Source organism: Myotis daubentonii, chromosome 3 (genome assembly GCF_963259705.1).
Source record: "Myotis daubentonii chromosome 3, mMyoDau2.1, whole genome shotgun sequence".
Lineage (NCBI taxonomy): Eukaryota > Metazoa > Chordata > Mammalia > Chiroptera > Vespertilionidae > Myotis > Myotis daubentonii.
The window spans coordinates 176,645,771-176,670,289 of NC_081842.1; the positions used below are offsets into that span (position 1 = coordinate 176,645,771).

Consider the following 24,519-nt stretch of genomic DNA (forward strand, 5'->3'; position numbering starts at 1 on the left):
AGTAATACATGCATACACACACATCATATCATATAGCCTATGCCACATATCACATATCACATACATATGAAAGGAGATCAACAAAGTGAGAATTTTTTGGTCTGACAGAGAGGTGTGATTTTTTGGGTCTGATAGATGAGTGCAAACCTTCCTTCCAATGATAATATTCACTATCTGGTTATAGGACTGAGTTTCTATGAATAATTTCCAAAAGAAATTTTTTAAAAACCTGACTGAACCTGAGTGGCATGCATTACTCAAAGATGAACTTAACTGAATTGAGAAACCTCTTATCTCATCACAAGCCCAGTCAGCATTTCACTACATCCGTTTTGGTAGGTAGATTGATGCACTACTCTTCAAAAAGGCGTTCTACTTCAGAATGCCTTCGTAGGTGTGCTGAATTGAGAAACTGAAACAACGATATCTGTCCATCCACACTTCAACAGGATGAAGGTGATCATCTTCTCTCAGACACAAAAAATATAATCAGAGAATTAAGTAATAATTAAATGAGGTAGGATTTCACTGATAAGCATTATAGTGGCTGCTATAAAGTTACTCTGTACCAGTCAAGATCTCTCCACTACACACCATCTAAACACACACTCCTCACCACCTGAGAGGTGTTCAACCAGCCACACCAAGCAAGAACAATGAATACTCTGAGAAGGGCCATGAATTCATTGCGATAGCATTAACTGCATTATAAAATTAGAAAATAACCGTTTTTCACAAGATGCTATAATTTCAGTAATTAAATATCTCTTTTAGAGATTGATAATACTCTAAGGGAGAGAAAAATTAGAGTGTTTCCTAATTTAAGTTCTTAATAAACATAATCTTAGTATAATTTTAAGAAGGAAAAAAATAGAGATATTTACCTCTTATACCTGACTAGTGTTTTTGTCAAACATAGTTTGAGTTATTGAATGAAAATTTACAACAACTGAACAGGTATTTCTCCTTCCCAAAATTCTTATTACCTAATAAGCAATTAGCCATACATTGATCTTGACCTAAATCTTACACTTCAGAAATAAAAATGAAAGGAATTTCAAGAAGATATATAAGAAAATGCAAGTTTCCTATTAGTATTAACAGAATAGTGGTTCTCAACCTTCCTAATGCCGTGACCCTTTAATATAGTTCCTCATGTTGTGGTGATCCCCAACCATAAAATTATTTTCGTTGCTACTTCATAACTGTAATTTTGCTACTGTTATAAATCATAATGTAAATATCTGATATGCAGGATGTATTTTCATTGTTACAAATTGAACATAATTAAAGCATAGTGATTAATCACAAAAACAATATGTAATTATATATGTGTTTTCCGATGGTCTTAGGCGACCCCTGTGAAAGGGTCATTTGACCCCCAAAGGGGTCGCGACCCACAGGTTGACAACCGCTGAGTTAGAAGATGCCCTGATCCTAGGAAGCACACTGGGATAGCCCATGCTTTATACCACCCTGCAAAATCAGGCTGGCACACTATCTTCTTTGCAGCTTTGAGATTCAATTAGAATGTAAGTGAAAAAAATTGCATTCTAGTTTTCATTCCCTACTAGAATATTTTTGGTGACTGCTCACTAAAGAAGATGGGCAAAATTTCATCCCATTCAGCATTCTATGAAGCACAAAAGAAGACTTTTCACATCTTTTTAAAGCAGATTAATTTTCATATGATTTTACAAGTTGTTGTTTCTCAGTATGTACTTTTAAGGTTTTGGCAAAAAAAAAAAAAAAAAAAAAAAGGAAAGAGAGAGAGAGAGAGAGAGAGAGAGAGATTTTCTGTTAAATGCTGCCATTATCCCTTGCTGAAACCAGTAGGAGCTTTTAGATATGAAAATGGGGCCAGAAGGAAACACTTTATGGGAAAATCTGCAGTGGCACAGTTTTGATAATGAACATGCCTAGAGAAATAAAATCATGCATGCTGTATGTGTTGGGGGGAAGAAACTCTTATCTTCAGTTGGGTTCTGTTTCCCTTAGAGAGGCTTATGTTACCTACAATCAATAGGTCTCCAATTAAACAAAGAAGATTTACATATGCTGGTGCATTTTGGAGCTAATGAAATTGGTCTAACAGTTTTGATGTGAGAAAAGCATTGGATAGGAGGGGAACTTTAGTAGTTTACCATATATAATTGGGCCCAAGTCCTTAATTCTGATTTCTAACTTTTCTACTACTACCGCCTGTGGCCTTCCCCAACCTGGGGTAAGTAAGTATGCCAAAATACACCTGATTCAGTGAAGAGAGACAGACAAAACTTTAAATGCTCTCTAGAGATAAGGATACGACTGACATTTTCCCTTTGGAGGAAGAGAGCATGTGATCCAACCCCGCCTCCCGCAACACCACCACCACAACCAAAGTGTGTCTATCCTAAGGAGAGGACTACATCTTTAATCAAGATTATGCTCTTTAAAAATTCAACAGCATGAAATTAAATCCCTTTGTCTCCCCTCTAGCTGGGTACGTAGCACATAGTAGGTACTTGAGAAATGACTGTTGTTATAAAGATGATTTTCTTACATAAGCTGAAGCAATGGTTATATTTCCCTATCATCTTTACGAGGTAAACAGTTCAAATAAAAGTCAAGACCAGGATCTTAGATGGAAAAACAAATAGCCTGACAGTTTTCTATAGATAAGTCTGGCATCACCAAACCTTTATTTTCCAAATTATAATTATTCACATATAAATAACTCCTTTAGGTTAACATGCAACTTTGGATTTTGGTGAAGAAACAGAAATCAGTTAACATAATAAGGTGAGAAGGGAAAAATCATTCTCACACAAAAAGTTTAGGCTTAAATTCAGTCCTAAGGTAAACACCCAAAAACTATATAATATGTTACCTAGTTTTAAAATTCAGATTATCAGCTTCTCACTTTTTTTTTTGTTTTGTTCAACCCATATTCTCCACTTAGTCCCCAGCTCAACAAAAATATGAGCAGGCTCTATGCACCCCTATGGGGAGGTACACAAAAAACTAATACAATCCAGCCCCTGCTCATAAAGAAATCACAGCCCAATTTGGAAGACAGATCATTTTATGAAACAAGAAGTGCTAATGGTGAGTACTGACATAGTGCTACCAGGATTCTATGGGAATGTAGGCAAAGAGCCCTTAAATGCTGGGGTGAAAAGAAGGCTTAAGTAATATTAGCCAATTAAAGGTGGGTGAGGACATTCCAAGTAGAAGAAATAATACAAAAAAATAGAGAGAGAGAGAGAGAGAGAGAGAGAGAGAGAGAGAGAGAGAGAGAGAGAGAGAGAAAATACACACACACACACACACACACATTACGATACAAAGTGTGGGTAGAGTCTCATGGGAGACAGGTAGGAAAACAGGGTGCCTCTGTATGTTCCATGCACTAAAATTTTCACTTGCATCTTTGCATGTGCTCTCTTCAGTTTCAAGGTTAGTTGTGTTAACTGGTTAATTCAATCCAGAAAGACAACTCAATCACTTTAATTATCCCACATTTTTCTACAACTTTCCCTTGTTTAAATATTGTATCTATTTTTTAAATATATTTTTATTGATTTTAGAGATGAAAGGGAAGAGAGAGAGAAACATCAATGATGAAAGAGAATCATTGATAGGCTGCCTCTTGCACGCTCCACACTGGGAATTGAACCCACCACCAGGCATGTGCTCCGACCAGGAATCAAACCATGACCTCCTGGTTCACAGGTCAACACGCAACCACTGAGCCACACCAGCTGGGCTGTGTCTATTATCTTGATTAAAAATAAGAACATCCAATAAAGTATAGCACTGTGAAAGGGGCTCACCAGAAGCATGAGACATTCCCCAGCACTAATTCCTTAAGTCCTGAACCCCACTCAGACTTTAGCTCCTGCCTCCAAAAGCTCAAGGGTCCAAGGCCTGATATGTTCATTTACTGAAACATCACCCTGGTGGGAGTATGGAACTGGGGATTCATTCCAAATTTAAAGACAAGCAATCCTTTCTCCACATGTTGGACAATGAGAATACGCTATAAAAATATCCTTCTAAGTACTACATTAGAAAACAGGAAATGGGGTTATATTGCAGACCCATAATTCTAATCTAAATATATATAATTTTAAAAGATATAACATTAACATTGTTTATCATGTTGTTTTATTCTTACTAATTGAAAAAATGAGAGATTGAAGAAAACATAATAAGGCCGCATATGTAAAAATGCTATTCAGGATTATATGAAAATAAGCTGTGTAGAGTGGTGGGGGTAATGAGAGAGGGAAATTAGTAGTAAAAACAGAGATTTTCAAACTTTTAAAACTTTCATTGGCTGTAAATAATACACTCTTAAAATAAAGGAAATACCGATATTGTTAAAATCATCAGGTGAATTTAGGTATTTGTATCCATGTGGCTTATTTAATCAGAAGACAACACAGTTTTCCCTGGAGAAACTGAACTGCTAACGTCCCATGAACTTGATCAAGTTCGCCTCACTTCTCTTACTGACTGTAAAACAAAGAAATCTGTCTTGAGTTTCATGATGTCCCACATGTCACTGTGACTAATCCCCAGCCATTTTTATTTACAGCGTTCAGATGAGTTTCTAGGACAATCCCATGCCATTCTCAATGTTACACACGCATTTTCTGCCTTTTGAAAAATAATTACAGAACAAATCATTTGTTTTAGTCTCTATACAAAGAAAAGCTCACATATTTAATGGCTGGAGAAATAGACTTCACTTTCAGATCAAACAACAAGCAGACATAACAGAACCAAAAAAAAATCCAATATCCACTGTGTGGGACCACCAGATTGTTGTTGTTGTTTGTATTTCATTTATCAGACATGCAAAAGTTCTTCTCTTTCCCATCACCATCTGTACACACTTTCCCCAAAGGCCTTCACACCTGTCCCATTAACACACAAGCACACACTCACACATACAGGACCTCTTCTATGCTTTCTGTCTGAATGCATATTCGTATCTGTTTTCTTTTAACAACAGAAAATGAGGCAAAGCAGCTTGAGACCTTGGACAATTTAAATCCACTTCAGTATAAAAGTCTCAGGATTGCTAACTTTCTCTGGAGATGGAGCAAAACAGAGAATGTAGGTTATACCACTGGGACTTGACTGTTTTAGGAACTACTACCAACTGCCAAATGAATTCACACGGCTGGCTCTCCCAGGCCTTCCTCTCCTTGCTGTTTTTCATTCCCTCATTCTCCTGCTGTTTAGTTTTCCTATGACTCTGTTTTATACTTCAGTATTACTAGAAAGATGTTCTTTAAAAAAATAGAACTTTTTTTTTTTTTACCCACCAGTTTTCTTTAGAGAAAACATGCTACAGTGAACTATCAAATAATAGAAACCACCTGTGCCCTCTCCTGTGTCTGCTTGGATTTTCTTTCCACTCACACAGATATATTTGACATAAGAAAACAAAAAAATTTAACACTGAGGAGAAGTATCATCAAATGATAGAATTCCTCAACATACACCAATTGCACAGCAATATAAGCAACTGGTTCTGTGAATTATTAAAAACTCACACAGGCTAGTGATTGGAAGAATTCTAATTTTAAAACATGAAAAGCTTTGAAGTCTTAATTTCTTTTATTTTAATCCTCACCTGAGAATACTTTTCTATTTATTTATTTATTTATTTATTTATTTATTTTTAGAAAGAGAGGGAGGGAGGGAGGGAGGGAGGGAGGGAGGGAGGGAGGGAATTATTAATGTGAGCGACACATTGATTGGTTGCCTCCTACATGCGCCCTGACCAGGGCAGGGGATTGAGACTGCAACTGCGGTATGTGCCCTTGACCAGAATCAAACCCGGGACCCTTCGCTCTGAGGGCTGACACTCTATCCACTGAGACAAACCAGCCAGGGCTGAAGTCTTAATTTCTGAGGAAATTACATCTAAGATGGCATCAACTCATTCCATCACATTTTCTTTAGCTTTGTATAACTGGCACCTAGCACATAGTGCCTTAAGTGCTCAAAACGTGTTTGCTGAATGGAGTTGCCAATGACAGGGTAGACTTTGTCAATAAAGGCAACTGAAATAGCTCTTCTATGCCAACACCAAACAAAAAGCATCCACCTGGATGCAAACAACAACAACAGGCTACAACTGCTCTCCAATGTATGCAAGGATTTTCTATCTCTAGAGCTGCTGGGATGTGTGGTCTTAGTTTCTCACCTGTTAAATGAAGGTTTCCTCCAACGTGTGAAACTCTGAATCTAATAACAAACCAGAGCAAGCTCTGTTTCTCACTACTTCCCCCCCCTGCCCCCCATTCTCACCGGGGACTTGCTTTGATTGATTTTAGAGAAAGTTCAGAAGGGAGAGAGAGAACATCAATGTGAGAGTGAAATATTGATCGGTTGCCTCCCACATGCACCCCAACTGGGTATGTGCCCCGGCGAGGAATCAAACCTCAACTTTTTCAGTGTACGGGACAATGCTCCAACCAACTGAGCAACACCAGCCAGGGCTCTCACTACTTTTTAAGCTTCAGAGAAAACAAAGTGCTTTCAGCACTATTACATACTTCCAGAGAGCACTTTTTATCCCATCCAAACATTCAGAGGTGGAGCTTAGAGAGTTGGATACATTGAGAAACACATTAGAAAGTAAAAACAGGCCACAGAAGGGTCTGACCTCATCACCAGATCCAATCACTTACTAACCATGTACCATGGACATGTTACTCAGCCTCCTGAACTGCATAAAAGCAATTGTAAAAGCTCCCCTCCCTAAAATGTATGATTTACATGAAGAGCTAATAACATAATGTATAAGAACAGCCAATTTAAATATTACAAAAGTTAACAACAGGAGCCTGAGGTCTGACGGATCTGGCTTTAACCCTGGCTTTGCCACCTACTGTTGGCATGAGCTTGAGTGAATTACTAACCCTCTCTGAGCCTCTGTTTCCTGAATAACAGGAGTAACCCACAACAAAAGTCATCTACAATCTCTATACACCCCACCACCCAACTTGAAAAATTTTCCAAAACTTGGAGAAGTCCAAAAGAAAAACAAAACAGAAACAAAGAAACCCACATATAACCAAAGAAACTCATATGTACAATTTAGAAAACCAACAAAGTCAATCCTAAGAAATAGCACCCACATACATAAACTTCTTGAAACGGCCCAAGTGCTTAAAGAGTTTGTAATAGAATGCTCTAGTACAAAGCCAAATGCACTGTTGCAGCTGCTCTGTCCTCACTTTTAAACAAAGTGATTGATAGGAAAGGCCAAAAATGAGCATCTCTAAACGTGAGTCTATGTTTTTCTCCAATCTATCTGTTTCCCTCCAATTCTGCTATCTCATGACATGTCTCATGACTTATTCAGCATCATACCCACCCCAGCACTTCCTAGACCAGTGGTCGGCAAACTGCGGCTCGCAAGCCACATGCGGCTCTTTGGCCCCTTGAGTGTGGCTCTTCCTAAGTCTTAGGAGTACCCTAATCAAGTTAATAACAATGTACCTACCTATATAGTTTAAGTTTAAAAAAATTGGCTCTCAAAAGAAATTTCAATCGTTGTACTGTTGATATTTGGCTCTGCTGACTAATGAGTTTGCCGACCACTGTCCTAGGCTCAATTGCAAATAAAGTAAAAAGCTATGTATAATTAGTCTCTATATAGCAAAATTGAAAATGTCTCTCTTTGAAGAATTACAAAGCTTTCTGAAACCTCTGACCTTTCCAGAGAAATCAGAGTCACTGTAGTTTAAAAATGTAGGTGGTAAAAGTACAAAGGATTACATTTATCCATTTTGCATGTTTGCTGTCTTTTCTGAAATGAGGGGCAAATATCTTTAGAACAATTAGTTCTTCAACCCTAACAATTCAGATTGCAATATCCTCATTTTCCAAAAAACTGTATACATCCCAAGCTCAATGAGATGGCACTTTTCTGTTAATCTCTATTCCCCCTTCCTTTTAGAGAAAATCTAAACTACATGAATCCCAGAACCTTTTTTTTAAAAAAATAAGACTTTTCCTATACAGTGAACAAGCCTAGAAAATAATAAAAATTCATCTGAATATTCTTAAACCACCCCCGTAATTCTTGATTAGCTTGGGAGGGGGAGGGATTTCAAAAAGTACATTTAAATGAAAAAATAATTCTTACTAAAAGTCCTTGTCACATTTTAAGAGGACATACAATAAAAGTATTGCAAAGACTATCTTTTGCTGACAGGAACGTACAACAATAGTTATGCTGTTACACAGCATCCAGTGACAAAGACTTCATTCTCAGAAGTTACTTGAAACGACTCTCCAAAAGAGAACCTCTAACATTTAAAAGAAGAAAAAGCCAACTAAATGAATCAAACAGAAACATTAGTAACTTAGTTATATTTATATAATATGATCCATGCAGAAATCTTGCCACAGTTATACAAAGATGCGGACAAGCTTTTGCCAAAATCTTATCAGGAATCCTTGCATCATCTTAAATGTAGGTAACCCACTTATCTTCAACTTCCCATTACTTAATGCCAAAAATATTTTCTCAGGTATACACACTTTTCCATCCACAACATTTGTAATGACTAATATTATTTTTGAGTTCTACTGCATAAACAAGATATTTACAATTTTCACTGCCACTTTGCTAGTATACCTGAGCTTGCACAGTTCTGTTTAAGAGCATGCTCTGAAGGTTTGCAGGCACATACATAGTATCTTACTTCCTCTTTCTATAGTAGGCTCTTTAAGCATCGCCACTCCCCACTCATTTGTCATGTTTAAAACCTGCCATGGAGAAGGGCTCGATGTCATCCCAGCACTGAAAACCATCTGTCTAGGGCCCTCCTTCGCCTTTCGTCACTTTGCAGCCAAAATGTTCACCAAGTTGATGAGAATTTGTCAACCTAAGAACTTGTAATGACAGCTTCTTTGAAAAGCAATGGGATATTTGAAAGTGACGATAATGGGATCCTACATATACGATATTCACTTTATGCAGAACCTTAAAATTAGATAACTAATCCCTTTAAGATTAAAATACACAGTATCCTAAGTGCTTCCAACAGAAGACGTAGTCCTCCATTTCCCATATTAAGTAATGTGTGCCTGATTTTGATAACTAAATGAACACTGATATTGTGGCACCACAGTTTCTATTGGATAATAGAATCCGACCAATACCTTTCCCTACCAAAAAATTACCACTTAGATCAAGCTATATGACTCACCACAGATACATCTTCCCCCACAGCATGAACATGCTGCACTACCCAATCATGGGCTGGCAAAATTACAAAAGGAAATAAAATCACCCAAACCATAGCAACAAAGACAGCAGCCTGACAAGGGCAGATGCTACACAGACATACATACAAAATTTTGAATAGTATTTACTTTTTAAATGTTTTATTATTTTTTATTTCAGCTTACTTTTTTAACCCATAGAGTACTTCAAAAATAGCTATTAAAATATTTGTATAAATATGTATGCTCTGAAAACTGTTTATGTCTGAAATTCACAGGATTTGGGACCACCATAAACACCAGAGACATCATAAGGCAGGCAGTATGGAACGGGGTGGAAAGAACAATGACTGTGAGTCCTAATTTTTAAATCTAACCCCCTTCTGTTTCCAATTTATTCACTTTTATTCACAAACCTAAATTTTCCTCCTCCAGCATAACTGATAATCAACAACCCTAACATTAAGACTTATTAGCGTTTCTTAAAAAGAAAATTACATTTTCTTTTATTCATTATAGGTTCCAGTTCAGCAGCATACTTAAAAAAAAAAAATCCTAAAAGAATTAATATGTAGAACCAATGTAGTAAAAATTATTTTACTGGTCATTTTTTTTTCTATTTACCAATAGAAAATTCATGTTGAGTGAGACTTTGAGTTTTTGCACTGAAGTCATTAAGAACTAATCTTGCCTAAGTTTAAAAAAAATGATTATAAGGGCATTAAATAAATCCATCAATAAATCACTTAAGGGCATTAAGATAAAGTTTGTCCCTATTTTAAACTTTTCTCCTTTCTATTTTAAATTTTTTTAAAAATTTTTTTAACTAAAAATACTCCATTTTATCTTTTTTTAAAATAATTATACACAAGGCCACAAGGTCTTTACGGAGTAAATTTTAAATTTTTAAATCTAATCATTATGGGAAGTTACTAATACATATCTCATGCATATAAGAAAATGTTTTTAAAAAATCTACCTAGTAAAATATTGCATGCGACTCTGATTTTTAAAATAATGCTTGCTTTAATTCTCAATGGCTTCCCAAAGCATTTAAACCAATTCAGCTAACTTTATCTTACCAAAAAAAAAAAAATGTTTTTAATCTTAAACCTGTGTCATAATGTCAAAGAGAATTCACTAACTTCAACTTCCTAAAAACAAAATAGAACAAGTCATTCCAGATTGTTGACCCCCACACTGACAAGCCCCAAACCATTTCTCCTTCTCCTAACCAAGTGCAGCCTCATTCTGCGGCTAGACCTGAACTCTGCAGCATACTATCTCTGTGGGAAAGGTTTGGATTTTGACTTTTTATTGATTCAAGGTAGATGTGTAATACCATTTAAATAACAGCCAACCCCAAACAACAAAATAGAGAGAAGGCTATAGAACAGATTTGAATTTTATTTTTAAAAGCAAATAACTTGGAATCAGCAAGTCTGAATTTAATTTTGCTCTAACTTGGCTACTCTGAGACACTATTTTCACCAGTACAAATGGGGAATGTATTATGTATTCACAATATTGCTATGAAGTTTTTTAAAAAGAAGAGGAAAGGGAAAAAAAAGCTACAGCATAGGGCAAAACTTAGTACAGTGCTTGCCATAAAAGAGACATTCAATAAAAGTTGTCTTCCTTCCTCCCTTCCTTCCATCCATCTCTCAGTTATTCAAGGCCCAAAATATCTATCACTAGGAAGGTATGCAAAAGACACAAAGAGCAATAAGTTTAAAGTTTGCAAAGAAGATTAAGCTGTTCCACTTCAATCTCCAGTTATTATGACCACCCTAATCATTTCTAGGTTTGGGATGAGCAATATATTACATGTCAAAGAAAACCAACACTTGCCAAAATACATAACACAAATGAACTTCTTTCCTTCGGTTTTATCTTGTTTAGCTTAATCTTATTTAGCTTCTTTACAAACAGAACAGCAAAAAGATCTCTGCCATGAAGCTGCTACAATTTGTCATTTGTGGATTTATTTCTTTGCCTCATAAGCCATGTTTATTTCACTAAAATGGGAGGACAAATTCCATTAGATAAAATATACTTTTACACGGTGGAGTTATCATAACAAAACACACAACATTGTTTTCTAATATTTGGGGAAAACCCGGGGGGGGGGGCGGGGGGGAGTCATTTCTGTCTTTGCAGCAGCTATAAAAAAGTCCCTAAGTTTAGGGACACTAAAGTTTGGATCAGTAATTTGTATCTTACAGTTGCCTTAGTGGCTGACAGCCAAAAAATAGACAACAGTCTATTGTCACCTTCAAAGGAAAAATGGTAATAATAATAAACATCTCAATAGCTCCTTTACAAGTGTATGTGTGCCACAAGTGTCCCTAACTGGACCCCTAAATACTTTAAAAAATTGTGAAACTTTTCTTTCTAAAAATTTGCACAGAAACTCCAAAAGCCACTAATAGTCTCTTAGTCTAAAAGAAACTATGCAAAAAAAAAAAATGTGGGGAGATTGATTATAAAATTCTCTTGATATCTTGTTGCTTGGGATCCTCTTACAGTCATTACTTAAACCAAAACACTTTTTAGAGCATCTCCATTTGCGATTAAGTTCACGGTTTTATGTTTCTCTTAACAAAGCATGCCAGTTCATTCATTCTCTTCCTCCTCCACCTGACTTCTTCCTCCCCCTTACCCCAGCTCCCAATGATTTACAATTTATAATATATTGAAAAGCAAGATCTAAACTCTAAATAACCATGGAGAAATTGTTGCTGAAATGGTCATAAAACAATGGTTAGCACATTCACTGCATTCAATCTGTATTTGATGTTTTTTTTCCTCCTATTCTAACCCTCAGAATTGTTTTCAATAATCTATATTAACATTTGTGAGCAATTAGAACTGTTGTTGCTTCTGTGCAAGTTTTTAAAAGCCGACAGGCTGTTCTGCGTCTTCTGGAAGCAGCTTGAGGCCTTAACTAAGTGAAACACCAGTCCTACTGTGTACAGCAGTGACCACAACAAAGGCTGTGGTTTCTCCCACACTAGCCCTAAATAGGTTTAAATTAATGCTATTCATCACTGGGTAGAAAAAAAGACAAGGCAAATCCAAGCCAGCAGCATTGAGAAATTTCTTACCAACACTCGAACCTCTTAGCCATAAATGAACTGACCTCCTCTGTCACAGGTTTACACCAAAACCACTCTTCCTCCTTATTCCTATTCATTCTCTGCCTCTGAATGTCCATCTTTTTCACTTCATTCTACATAAAGGATACTGTTACTAAATTCTAGATAACAGATATTTTTACTATCCTCAAGTTACACAGAAAACACTCCAGGAGATAAAAGCCATATTTATCTCAAGTTTGTCGATTGTTAGTGCTCTCTCCTTTGAAGACTTGAAAGACAAATATAAAGATAAATGAAGTTTTCTAAAATTGTGTGCATATACCAATTATTTACAGTAGATCAGTCAGCTACAAAAATCTATCACAAGTTTAGTGTTAGGTTAGAGTTAGAATTTGAGGTAGGGTGGTACTTACTCTATTAATTTTAAATGTATATTAGTCTTATTCCTTCTTTTTCCAAACACAGTTTATGATTACAAATCACAGAAACTAACTGCACAGCTTCCAACCAGGGAGTTTTTTAAGGCACTGAAGAAGTTTAATTACATAATGTCTAGTCCTAGACTTGAACATAAACACATACACACATATACCAGCTAACAGAATATATGGAATGTAGTTAAGATATGCAATACTGCCATAAACTAATGTGGTTAAGTTATCTAAAAATAAAGAAATTGTTGTAATTAATTTGACATAAAATTATAAACTATAACAGTCTAACATTTACTTAAAATTTGTTACAATAATTACTCTCTATGTATTGATAACATTATGCATATAGCTACACTGTATTTAAAGTACCAGCTTTATTTAAAAAAAATTAAAAGAAAGAAATCATTCCCACTGCTCTAAACAACACTCTGTGTGCAGCCTGGATGTGCACACACATGCACACGATGCACACATACGCTCATACACAGACACTCCTAATCTTACACCTGTTCTGAAGCAGTAGGAAGTGAATTCTCAACCTGTCAACATGACCATCTGGTCCAACTGCATATCATGGCTTTCTCTATTACTCTATGAAGGAATGGCAATCACGAAGCCAAAATAAAACTAAAATGCACCTAAATGGGAGTGTCTCCTCTCTCTCTCTCTCTCTCTCTCTCTCTCTCCCTCTCTCTCTCTCTCTCTTTGTTGAAACGGAGTAATACGTGGCGTATCAGAGCAAAACTCACAGTAATGTAAATAACTTAAAATGAGCATTCACGCTAGCATAATAAGGTGAATAATATGGTACAGGTGATAGGGTAATCAGTAATACAGCAGCACAGGTTTGCAGGACAGGTACCAGACATGGCAACAGCTCTTTCAGTGAGTGATGGGACCATTGCTAACCCTAGTCCAAGCAAAGCTAAGTGAAGGTAGTAACAGGGGCAGCATGAAAGCAATCAGTAACTATTGTACTAAAACATCACCATGCAAAAAAATGTTCACTTATACCTTAAAACTAACCAAGTACTCGTGCTACCAGTAGGACAAATTCAATTTTCTCTGTCACTGGTTAATTAACAATGACAGCAATTAGCTGGCAAATTTTGGCCATTTATTTATCTTTCAAAGTAAATTTTAAGACCACTAAAAATACTTCCAATCTCAGAAAACTCCTCATATGCAAAAAGTGAGGATGCTCATTGTGATTTAGCGCTTGGGCCCAACTTACAAACTAGCACAGGCCAAACTGATTTAAACATAATTTTATTTGTTTAATTTTTATTTTTAAACATCTCCAAGCAGCTGGTTCAGAGCTTTCATTCTACTCCACCACCACCCCCCCCAAAAAAAGCAGGTAATAACTATGAAAAATAACGTGTAACACTGTCATTCTGTGGTCTAGATACAACAACTTACCTCTAATGCAAGAGATGCGTTCTTAAAAATCTAACTTCTTACAAAATTTAACTAACTCATCTGAAAAGCTCCCTAGAATCTGATTACATTACCAGAAGTTATACAGAAGCAGTTTAAAAAAAAAACAACAACAACAAAAAACTCTCCAGAAAGTTCTCGGTTGAGTGCCTACTAATGAACAAAGGTTAACTTTATCTAAAAGGTCAAATGCCTGGTGGCTAAGGTTATGACCTTAACAACTTAAATTGTGACCTTGCCACGTGCCGGGTATATTGTAGATTCTGATACAGATCATCTGGTAAAGACTGGTCATAAATTAGCTTTACTGTTACATGCCCACAAAGAATACCATTTGCCACAATACCATAATATCTCCAAGTTGCCATATGATACAGGGGAAGGACAACTCAAATAGAGACCAAACTAAAATGAATATGCTCTTTTATACTTTTAACGAGATGAAATTCTCAGGCTTTTGGAATCACTCTGATTTCATTATCCTTGTTACTGTTTATCAGCCACAAAATTCACACAGTTCGAATAGCCCTGGATTTAGAGGAAAAATTTGGAATGTAATTTATGTATTGTATTTTAGCATCTCAATAAGTCTCAGGCTAAATCACCTCTGCATTTAAAAAAAAAAATGATTGATTCTGCATTAGTTTCCAGCATTTACATCTGTGTTCTAAGATTTCAACTTCCTACCAAAGAAGAGGCTGAGAAATAAAGCAATAATTGTACACATTTTTTGGAAGGAAAAAAAACACCTCCCTTTTGTGGCCAGCTATGGGGAAAAAAGGAGACTTTGGGGGAGAAAACAATATATAACACTTTAAAGAAAGAGAGAGGTGGGGGGAGCGGGCTGTAGGTGAAAAGGCCACAATGATTTTGGCATGTTTCTTGAAGCACGTTTCAGAGTCTCTGCCTCCTGCCAATACTGGCAAGTTCTCAAAACTTTTAAAGAGGTAAAAACATTGTTTAGTGTTTACAAATCTTCAGTATTATAACAGATGCTTGTCAAATCAGTAGTATGTAAGTTGACCGGCCTACCTCGTATTTGTATTGGCAGCCTCCCTTCCACAAATAACAGGTCTCTAAATCTCTTAAATCAAATCTGAAATATTTTCAGACAAAAGGCCCCTAATATTTCCTTTTGCAATCATCCTGCAGCGCGTACAGAGAAGCAGCCATTACTGCGCTCTGCTCCGGCAAAACCAATGGCCTGGCACTTGGCTGGCGTTCAGGCCTGACAAGGGATTCTGGGATACATCAGGAAAACCAAACCGAAAGGTAGTCTGATCCATGTTGCTGTCAATAAATCTTTCATAAGCAATAAGGATGCTAACTCTCCTAAGCAACCGTCTACACATCATTTTACCAACCTCACCCTTTAAGTATTGAAACAACCAGCAACTGTTAGCTCAAGGACTTGGAGCAAAAGCACCAGTAACAGCATCAACAACAAAAGAGAATGCATGTCATGGCAATAGCTAGAGAGGTTGCATCTCTTAAATCTAAAGGAAATGTTTACATCTAGAACTTAGAATGGATACTGCTCACACCGATAAAAACATAACCGGTATTTCATTCTGATGGCACCTTTAAGGAAGTACAAAACATACCATGATGCGCATCACCTGTTGGCACCCTCAATTTTCAATTAGAGCATGACTTATAATTTATAAAATACTTACTTCCGAAATATTAAAAAGATTAAATACATTTTAAAAAATGTTCCCTGACAGCACTTAGAACACCCATATTTTCTTTGCACCTTGCCTTTCCTTATAAGAATCTCCACTTATATATGCAAATAAATTTTTAAAAAATTTAACTTGGCTTTTTCAAAACACAAAACCAAGTAACAATAATGGGATGGTAAAGGGGTTAAGAAAGGACTACTTTTCCTGTGTAAAGGTCATTTGAGAGGTGTGCCTTTTCATTACCGCCACCCAAAACTGTCTGAAGCAACAGGCACTTCTTATAATTACATATAAACATTTTCAGAAACCCAAACATTTTAAACAGTTACAGATCACATCCTCTAAAATACTTATCTGTCCCCTACCAACAGAATGCAAATGATGATGAGGCATGCTTGCAAAGTTAATTTCTCCAGTTTCTTATGTAAGGAAAGATGGGTAACAAAAGTTCTCTTTCTGAAACATATACTGAGAAAAATAATAGAGAATAGGATTTCAGCTCACTTCTTTAAAATATAGCTTGCATCCTTATAATTAAAAATGTTTTGCAAAACAGTACAGTGTTGATTTTACAGATAGAATCTTCTCTCTCCTTTGTGAAAAAAATATGTAATTATATGAACCCCAAAACAATCTACTGGTACGATTCCACAACCTTCTTTCTTCCATCAGGCTCAAGTAACTGCCATGAAGGTGATCTACCACGACCGATATGTACATATAAAAAGTCAACAAGTTACACAAGATCTGAGCTTTCACATAACACAATGAGCCTTTTGTCTAAAACAAGATGAAAGGAACAAAGTAAAAATGCATTATTTTATCCAGTCCTCAATAGTTTTATCCTCAATGCTACTCTAACTGCTGTGATATGCATAGGTAAAACATGCCCTGAAAACAGCCCTGAAACAATAAATACTTTTATTATAAATCAAAGCAACTCACTAAACCAATTATCAACATGGATTTCTCAATGCACTCATGCACTATACGGGTTGGTTACTTTTAAGGTTAACCTCTCCATCAATTACTTAAAAGAGTTGGTTTGCTTTTTCCCTTAGCTATCTGAGACAACACTAAAAGTTCCTAAATACAAAGCTACTAAGTCTGCATACTAATGTAAACCTTTTTCCCTCATAAATGATCAGCAATTTAATAACAATAATCTCACCTCCAACCTCATCTTAATTAGCAAGGTGTTCAAGAGGCCCCCGTAGGTTAAAGACATTCCCAGAAGAAAAGCCACTAAAAATATTGCCTCACTACCAAACCACATGCTTTTTAACTAGATCCGCTTGCCAGGTAAAATACACCCTTTATTACAAGAGTTTTTATGAGGTTTCTCTGCCCATCATCAAAAATTGTGATTTAAACATATCGCATAACTGACTACCCAACACCTTTGATAACACCACTTGCCAAAAGAACTCAACTTAGTGCGAATTCTCTCAAAGCTCTCCTTTTCCATCTGCATGAAGGTGGCACCCCAGACACCGGGGCTGTTCTGACTTTGGCCCACCTTTGACACCACGCTGTGCATGTGCACAGGCACATACAGAGGTCATCAGGAAAGAAACACACACAAGAGAAAGTGGAAGGACTTCTCACCATCGCACTTACCTGCTGCATGCACAAAGTATGCCAAATATAAATCGAGTTCCTTAACAGAAACCCCTATGTGATGGGGCTGGACACAGAGCCCTGGATTGGAGCACTGCGGGGACTTTACAAGGCGCTCGCCATCAGTACTTTCGAGCGGAATACCTTTAAATAAAATCACCATAACCAGGTCCAACCTCCAGACTTTATCTGCCTGGCGGAGGCAGTCAATTCTTCGCATCTTGCCTTTCTGGTCTGGGTTGGAAAGGACACAGCATGGAGGCTTTTTCCCTGTAACTGTAAGCACAAAATCCTCTCGGTACTCAGGTCGGATATCTTTCCGTAACTTGGCCAGAAGTCGAGATGCCCACTTCTGCTTGACCTCTGGTTTTTCACTTAGCAACTCGTCCTTCACGGCTCTCTCTTCTTCTTTTGACATACGCTTTTCATGTTTTTTGAAGTATTTTCGTTTTCGGGCCTGCAGGTTGAACCATGTGTAGGCGAAGGCTCGGACGTGGGGCAGAAGGGCTTCGATGAAAGGATGGAATTCATCCTAGGGAAATGAATATAAACAAAAGTATAACTACACTGAAAACAAAAAGAAACTTTTTTTTTTTTCAGATGGTCACCGTCAAAAAAAAAAAAATCTTTATTTCACTTGAAATTTGATGCAAGGATTAAATTACCAAAATCGTATATAGAATCCCTACAGGAAGTCCAAGAGGGAAAAAAGAAAGCGACCGGTATTATTTCCCACAACCTCAAAGATGAAAATTGCTAAAAATTAAAAAATGTTTTGGTATAGTCACCAAAGCATCCCAGGTTCTATGGTCCAGTCGTCATTGCAAATCCTTTAGCTAGTAAGTAAAGTTTATCGAAATGCTTATAACAATATATAATTCTAACCCTATTTCAAGGAAGGCATATCTAATTTTGCTCCAGCCTTGACCTCACTACTTGTAGTACAGCCAGGATTCAGCCGCCAGATTGGCAAATCCTAAACATTTAGATGCCAGTCAATGTTTATGGAAGTCTAGGAGCAGAAATCATCTCCGCGATCAATGAAAATAAAGACTTTCCCTCTAAAAAACACTGTATGTAGACACTGATCTGTGTCTTAGTCATTTTGGTAACATCTGAATTCCTTTTTAAGTATTCCAGTTGTACATAAATATTTTTAGTCAAAGACTTAGAAAAATATGTCAGAGGACCACATACAAAAGAAGAGATGAATCTGATATTCATCAGACTAAAATAAAAGATCTATGTCCAAGACATAATTTCTGATATTATGGGAATGAAACAAAAAGGGGGGGGGGCAAAGAAAAGCGTACATTCCAGATAGTAAACAGAATGTGTCACTGTGACAACAGTGTTGCAACTAAATACATTTAATTTACTGATATGATTGTGAAATGCCTTCAGTAATGATCATCCCTTAAAAAACAAAATAATTATTTAACTTTTGAAAATAATATTTCAGGCTTTTCCTCACAGGAAAAAGGAGAACCTGATATATTCAATGTTTATGAGACTCCAGGAAAACCGTCATCGTTGCCTCTTAAAATTCAAGTAATTTGAAAATAAAATGGAATTTAAAATATTTAAATTTTCCTACTGTTTTCCTGAAGATGTTTGATTCTTTTGACATTTTCTTAGTAAATATAAAAGTAAAATTAAAGAAAAATTAAACAGTAACCTCCACAAAGCTTTCTCGGTACATCCAACTTTTGATTAACCAACCCACACTAATCTTACATAACTTTTCTCTGCCGCACAACCCCCCAAAAAGATAAATTATTTACTTTCAAATAAAAGAGAATAAGAAAATCAAAGAGATACTTGATGACTTTTTTAAAGGGTGTAGGACAGATAATATTATAAAATGCATTCTTTTTCAGTTCGTAATATCCATCTAAATATATATTTTGGAGACAGAATTAACTGCAGTGTCCAAAATACTACTACTATTAAAAATTATTAAATTTTTAGATGTTCAAATGTAAACTGAATGGTTAAAACTGGTAAAATATTTTAACAATGAAGTCTGTTAAAATATAATAAATTATAATCCATTATCTAAACTACATATTATTGTTTTGAAAAGTATATTTTAATGAAATACATAATTAATCATTTCAATAAATGACATTTCTTTTTTTCCTCTCTGAATAAATTTCAGGCTCTGTATTTCAAGTTTAACTTTGAAAACTGCTCTTTTTCAATAAAAGCATCCAAGAAGAAGTCAGCTTTTATAACATGTGAGCCTTCTTTAAGTGAAGAGGGAACAGGAAAAAAAAAGAATTATATTATCCTTTACCAAAAACCCTTAGCATTTTTCAATTTCTGATGTTTGAAAAATCTTTCTTACTGCCATACTATAGAAGAGAGAAAGGGGGGGGGGCAATTTTCAAGTCACAGTTTATCTACTAAGATACATGCCACACCACAAAGTATTTAAACATTACTAAATTCTGAGCTCATCCTTGAAATGCTCTAAAATACATAAATTTGGAGTTTGAAATGGTCCTTCACATTGACTGATTTTATTATATACATAGGACATACTAGGGACCAAGGCTGTATGGCATTATGCAAAGAACTCCTGGAGCCTACCTTAACTACAAAGCGAGCTTTCACCAAAAGGAGGATTTTATTTTAAAGTCTCAGCCCTATTTTATAATGCGAAGAATAGCATAGTTCCAAACAATTCATATTTATGCTAAAACATTATCTTATTAAAAAGCTTTATTAATAATAAACATTTTAAATAAGCATTCTAATATGGCATTTAAGTGCTCAAAGATACTCCCAACATGTTTCTCGGAGAACGGAGAACTGCGTTCATTCGTGTTCAAGAGGATTTTGTTTACCTGCCAACCAAATGCCCATATACCCCATCCTAAAAATCCTTAAATAAGGTCAACTATATCAACTAAACATTAAGAATAATCTAAGTCTCCATTTTTGCATCAAAAGTTTTTACAACTTATTACTCCCCAAAGGTTTCAAGAATGCGCCAATAAAAGTGCACAGTATTTTGTATAACTTTACACACATGCACAATTAAAGTGCTAGTTATCTTTCTCAACTCACAATTAGAAATATTCCAGAACATCAGAACTAAAGAATATCATTCACTTGTAGGAAATGTCCAGGTATAGCATACATTAGATTTTTAAAAAATAGTATGCCTTTACAAATAATGTTACTGCACATATAGCCATAAGTTATGTAATATTTCAAAATAGTCAAGAGAAAACAAAGAGTGTTTTACATATGTACTCAGTGAGAAAGTTACCGGTCCCCAATAAAAACAAACCTGAAAACCTGTTTCCAAAGCGATATGACTTTCAATCAGCACCTTAAATGTTCATCAGTTTGTAAGTAAGCCAAGTTTAAGAACCACTGAATGCTGGCATTTCTGGGATTACTTCTCAAATGTTCACCTATAAATTTCTACTGTGTTACCATGCTGTGGCCAGGTACATGGTTTGCTTATGATATGCCTGTATACTAAAATAAGATGTCTGGCATTTTTCTGATAAAGTTTTTAAAAATTGCATACATGTATATGGAGTTTAATCTTTCATTGAGGGTACTTTTATCCCTGTGCTTACTGGACTTTCTTTAGAGACCAATAAGCTACCTGAGTTTTGCTTTTTAAAAATTGGCTCTAAAGCTCAATAAATATTCCATCAGGTTAAATAAATTGTAAACCAATTTTTAAAAGAAGAAATCATAAAATATATGGCCTTCATTTGCTATTTAGTATATATTTTCTTCACAAACTGATATACTAAGTAAGTGTTTCTCTTAGTGGTGCTTCCAGAAGAAGGCCTAGTGAATGTATCAATCACACTGCCAAATATGTTTAAAGAAAAAAAAAACAACTTTATTAATGTGATAATAGCTCATAAACCAAGAAAATCCAACTTTGTTAAATAACTAACTATACCTTGGGCCTACATAGATACACAGGTATCCTATGTGCACCATCTCAAAATATAAATTTAATTTTGAGAGCTCACTTGAGAAGACGCTAATGTATCCTACTATTGCAGCTCACTGGTATTATCTACAAGTTCTATGTGTTGCAAACTTTTGCCAGCTAGAACTTCAGTCTTTGAATCTCAGCATTTTCACTGTGGTCCTTGCAACTCATTCAAATTATCTTACACTTTGCATCTTATCCATATGCAATTGTGAACTTTGCCAGAGTGGTTGAAAAGTTTCACTCCATACTTCCACAAGTTACTAAAATAGGAACTTTGGAAGTTTGTTAGGGGAAAATAAAAAATAAAAACTTTTACAATAACTAAAAGCAACTGCTATCCATTATTAATGCTAGGCCTAAATCCTAAACAGACCATTTCAACATAAAATATGCATTTAAGAGTCTTCTGAGATCAAATAACCAGTATTTTTACTGTTAGATATTGCAATATGAAGAGATGTCATGTGGGAAATAAATCCAGACTCTACAGAGGGCAGGAATATCTATTGATACTTTTTAGCCTTCCAGAAAGTATTCCGATTAAACCGTTATCTCCTGCAAAATGAAGGCAAGAAGTGGTAGCAGGTTTGTTTTTTTTGTTTTTTGTTTTTTTAGGGAGTGGTGAATAAACATTTTATATGAAGCATACAACTTCATGCAAATGATTAATGGTCAGATCACAATGTACCAAAACAGTATGAAAGCTCACACTTTTTTTTCTTTCATTTTTTTTCCCCACCGCAAAATCACTTTTGACTTCGTGCCTTTTAGTCAAAGAAAATAATATATTCAAAAGGGACCAGATTTTGGAGCCATGAAGTAGCAATATTTTGCCTGGGGGTGGTGCAGACAACAGAGAGGTGGAAAGGGAGGGCATGGAGAGGAGGGGTGGTGGGCGAGAAAGACCCACTCTCCGAGTTGAATCGGAGAAGAAAGTTGCCCCTGTCCTGCGCGCGGAGCGTACCGAGTCGCGCGGCGGCGGCGGTGGCGGTAGCGGGAGGCGGTGGCGGGAGGCGGCGGCGGCGGCGGCGGCGGCGGGGGGAGCCGAGTCTGGCCCGGGCCGCCGCTTGGGCTCGCGGCCGGGAGCCCAACTCCGCCCGACGTTCCCCGGCCCGCGGCCTCCGCCGCTCGCCAACCTGCGCAGCGTGGGCTCGTCCCGGCACCGAAACTTTCACTCGGGAAAGCAAACGGGAGACGAGCGACAAGAACGCGGGCTCCACCCGACCGGCGCGGGGGACGCGCGTCCGTGCAGCCCTGCTCCTCGGAGCCCAGGGGCCGGCTCACCGCCGCCCGCCCGCGTCCGAGGGGCGCTGTCCCGGCCGGGGCCGGAGACACCGGCCCGCGTCCCTCCCGCGGCTGGACCCCAAAGGCTGACAAACAATAAACAAAAGTAAGAGTTTGGGGAGGCTGCTAGGGCGCGGGCTCCGGGAGCGGGCTGTGGTCTCGGGGACCCTCGTTCTCCCGCACCCGGGGCTTCCAGATGCCCGGAGCGTGCGGGGTGTGCGGTGGGCGCCGTCGGCGGCCCCCTCCCCGGGCGCCGCGGAACTACAGGAGCCGGCCTCCCGGCTGCAGAAACGCTGAGTCCAGATTTCAGCGTGTCATGGTCTGCAACCCGCGGGAACACGTGCGGAGCGTCCGAAAGCACCGCCGTTCCGCAGTCCGGCGCCCCGATATTAATTAACGCATTAATAAGAGGGCGCCATTAGCCATGTGCCCACACAAATGGCCGTGCAAGAGGAATGCACCCGCATGGAAACAAAGTTACTTTCTTAAAGCTGTATTTCTCCCCCCTTCCCCCCCCCTCCACGAGCACACGCGCGCACACACACGCAAACATGGGCACACACCAAGACACATGCCCCGGGCCCAGCCGACGTGACGGACCCCGGCACCCCCTGCCCAGCCCCTGCTCAGCCCCCCGCCACCCCGGCCCCCCAACCCCTCCGCATCCCAACAGCTGCTTACCTGGGTGAGACAGAGCGGAGAATACATAACTGCCGGGCGGTGGGCTGTGCGTGTGCGTCTGGGTGTGCGGTTTGGAGGTGTGCGTGAGTGCGGGTGAGAAAGGAGAAAGAGGGAGAGAGGAGGAGGAGAGAGAGAGAGAGAGAGAGAGAAGGGGGAGAAAAAAAATCAAGCCTGCTTCTTGCGTTCACATTTCCAACTCGGCTCAACTGCAGCCAGCCAGCGCTATTGCCGCTCCATGAGCTGAACTTTAACCCCGCCTAGAGTTTCCCTACACTCCACTATACATGCCTACTGTACGCGGGCGTTAAAGGCATAGCGCACCCTTTCCCGCGCCCGCGCCCGCCCGGCCGGGTGCCCGTGAGCTGCCCGCGCGCCCGCCTCCGCCTCCGCTCTGCACCGCACCGCACAGCCGCCGCCCGCTCGCGCCGCCGCCGGGGGCGGAGGGGGGGCGGGGGGAGGGGGCGGCTGCGGCGCCGCGCGGCCAGCCCGGTCCGAGCTCCGCGGCCGCTCGCGCTCGCTCGCTCGCTCCCTCTCCGGCTCCCTGGCTCGCTGGCTCTCCCGTCCCACGGCCCCCCCACCAGCCCCCCACCCGGTCCCCGCTCAGCGCATTACTGGGTAACGCGGTGAGGAGCAGTTACAGTCTGGACTCCCGGGCAGCTATAGGCTGCCACAGGATGTGCTTAAGCAAACAAAACTACTTTTCCTCGTCCCCATCCCCCAACTCCCGCCGCAGACCTTCGCGGACCTCGGGGGAGGACTTGGGCAACTTTGCCAGGTGGTCTGGTACCCCCCGGTTCGCGGCGTGGGCACCAGGAGACCCTGGGACACGGCCTGAGGGTACATTTGCATGTATGCAAATTTTCTTTTTCTTTTTTTTTAAATCGGACCTCCTAGGTAACTTTTTTCTCCTCTGAAATGCGGTATGGCTCAAAAGCCTTGTAATCTCTCCAACGGAGCTTTCTGTGGGAATAGATCGTCGGCAGGCGTCATTATGCACAAAATCCTGCAAACTTTGTGCCGCTTAAGTCCGATGGCATTCAGGAGCGGGGGTGGTGGAG

General features: G+C 38.5%; 1 protein-coding gene across 24 annotated transcripts in view; it reads right to left on the reverse strand.

The window, feature by feature from the left end:
• NFIA (nuclear factor I A) overlaps positions 1–24,519 on the reverse strand; it is a 379,515-nt gene that overhangs the window by 350,672 nt on the left and 4,324 nt on the right. For 4 of the 24 annotated variants that reach the window (XM_059689356.1, XM_059689352.1, XM_059689367.1 and 1 more), the window contains exons 1-2: positions 23,462–23,914; positions 17,521–18,052 (exon numbers count right to left, since the gene is read on the reverse strand). In XM_059689356.1, the coding sequence (XP_059545339.1) occupies positions 17,521–18,052; positions 23,462–23,488 (559 nt within the window). In that variant the 5' untranslated portion in view covers positions 23,489–23,914. Of the gene's footprint in view, positions 1–7; positions 465–17,520; positions 18,053–23,461; positions 23,918–24,519 lie in introns of those variants that run through there. The other 20 variants (XM_059689363.1, XM_059689355.1, XM_059689361.1 and 17 more) reach the window with 14 other exon arrangements.